General features: G+C 44.9%; 1 protein-coding gene across 1 annotated transcript; it reads right to left on the reverse strand.

Moving 5' to 3' along the window:
- Positions 1-26: 26 nt before the first annotated feature.
- On the reverse strand, positions 27-1,576 carry LOC103399101 (plakophilin-1-like). The gene is made up of 3 exons (XM_008337844.3): positions 1,444-1,576; positions 1,136-1,343; positions 27-1,056 (listed from the first exon to the last, which is right to left on the reverse strand). The coding sequence occupies exons 1-3, from the start codon at positions 1,555-1,557 to the stop codon at positions 860-862; spliced, it is 519 nt and encodes a 172-aa protein (XP_008336066.2). The 5' UTR covers positions 1,558-1,576; the 3' UTR covers positions 27-859.
- Positions 1,577-1,597: the final 21 nt, after the last annotated feature.

Consider the following 1,597-nt stretch of genomic DNA (forward strand, 5'->3'; position numbering starts at 1 on the left):
TATATATATAGAGTACGTAGTAATATTAGGCCTGGCACTCAGCAAAAAAATTGCAAGAGATGAGTCACAAGACTGAAGAGAACATACTTGAAGTAAAAGTTGGCTTAAAGTGGCTCAAACTACCTGTAATGTAATAAATTGGACTTAGAAAGTACAGCCATGAAATATAGTAATATCCTTCCCAGATGGTGGGACTTTATTAAATGAGCTCCCAGTAAGACATTAACTCTCTTCCCTATAGTCACAACAGTCAGTGGTGACTTATGGTTTTAAGGAGTATGAAGATTATTTTCCCTGTGCTGACTTGGTCAAAGTGAAAAGATTTTGGCGTTTTTGACCTGCGGGTGCTGCCTAAAATGAACCAGATTTTTCTTTAATCCATCATCCTTGCTGACAGCTGCTAGAACAAATTCAGTGAAGTTTTTCATCAGGAACCTTGATGGTTTTTGATAGTCCTCACAGATCTACAGTCAGCGTTTTGGATTTCAGCAGATTTCTGAGGGCTGATATCAGGTTATGCTGCGATGAGAGACTGTTTACTCATAACTCTTTGGCACACACGGTCGCAGTGAGACAGTGTGGGAGCAGATCTGCCTCCTGCCAAGTTTCACTCTCTGTAATATCATCAATTTACTACCCCTTTACCTTCGCACTCCCCAACTGAGGTCTCTAACTTCTAACTTCCAATCCATCTGCTTCTCCATATGTGGCCCCTGAACGACTAGTTTCCACTTCAGACCTGACTTTAGTGATTTATCAAAAGGAATTTTTTTGTGTTTTTAAGGCATTCGCTGAACGTCTGCCTCCAGTACTGGGTGTCAGTTTACTCCAAAAGCACTCAGCGTTTCCAGTTTCAGAGCTAACAAAGGAGAGTGTACCTCAGGCAGCCTGTGGCGTTGTGAAAAACCTCATCGTCAGCCAGAAGCTCATCTTTTGGGTTCTCGCCTTCTGAAATGCCCGAACTTGGCACAAGGACGTACTTAGTGAGGACGAATAAGGATTCTCTGGACAGACGCTCCTTCAGAAGATCATGGGAAGAGAGGTTCCACAAAAGACCTGAGAGAAAGGAAAAAAACTATAGTGTACTGTTTGTCAAATCCTCTCGAGACACAGAACACGGTTAGAGAACACCGACCTGTGAGTTGTCGCCTGGTCTCCACGTCTCGACTGCTTTTCAGTGCGCTCAGGATCAAGGCTATGCCGTCGTTCTCCTTCACCTCCATCTTGTTTTCGCTGTTCTGGTACACAACGTTGCGTAGCGCTCCTGCTGCCACTCGCTGCACCTCCTCGTTGTCGATGTGCAGAAGCTGCAGGAGTTTCCCGATGCCCCGTAGATAGTACACCTGGACACCAGAGAAGGAAGAATGACTATGAGCTCACGTAAAGAAACATAACATTTCCTCCAGATCACAGTCAATCGACTCTCTAAGCTGTACAACATACCATCTTCTTAGCTTCGATGCTCTTGAAACACTGGTTCTGAATGTGACCCGCTGCACATACGAGTGTTTCCTCGTTGTCCTGTGTCAGCAGGTTCACGGCTCGCTCTAACGTCATCTCTGGGACCTTGTTGTCCGACTTCCTGTGTAGAAACAGA

The sequence above is a fragment of the Cynoglossus semilaevis genome, unplaced genomic scaffold, assembly GCF_000523025.1.
Source record: "Cynoglossus semilaevis isolate Cse_v1.0 unplaced genomic scaffold, Cse_v1.0 C19219790, whole genome shotgun sequence".
In the NCBI taxonomy this organism is placed as follows: domain Eukaryota; kingdom Metazoa; phylum Chordata; class Actinopteri; order Pleuronectiformes; family Cynoglossidae; genus Cynoglossus; species Cynoglossus semilaevis.

What these genes read in the sequence shown, in the direction of transcription:
- LOC103399101 (XM_008337844.3), bottom strand. Translation starts at nt 1,557, where the DNA reads ATGACGTTAGAGCGAGCCGTGAACCTGCTGACACAGGACAACGAGGAA. An exon ending in GCATCGAAGCTAAGAAGATG is followed by an intron (nt 1,344 to 1,443) that starts GTATGTTGTACA and finishes TCTGGTGTCCAG; the next exon opens with GTGTACTATCTACGGGGCAT. An exon ending in GACCAGGCGACAACTCACAG is followed by an intron (nt 1,057 to 1,135) that starts GTCGGTGTTCTC and finishes CCTTTCTCTCAG; the next exon opens with GTCTTTTGTGGAACCTCTCT.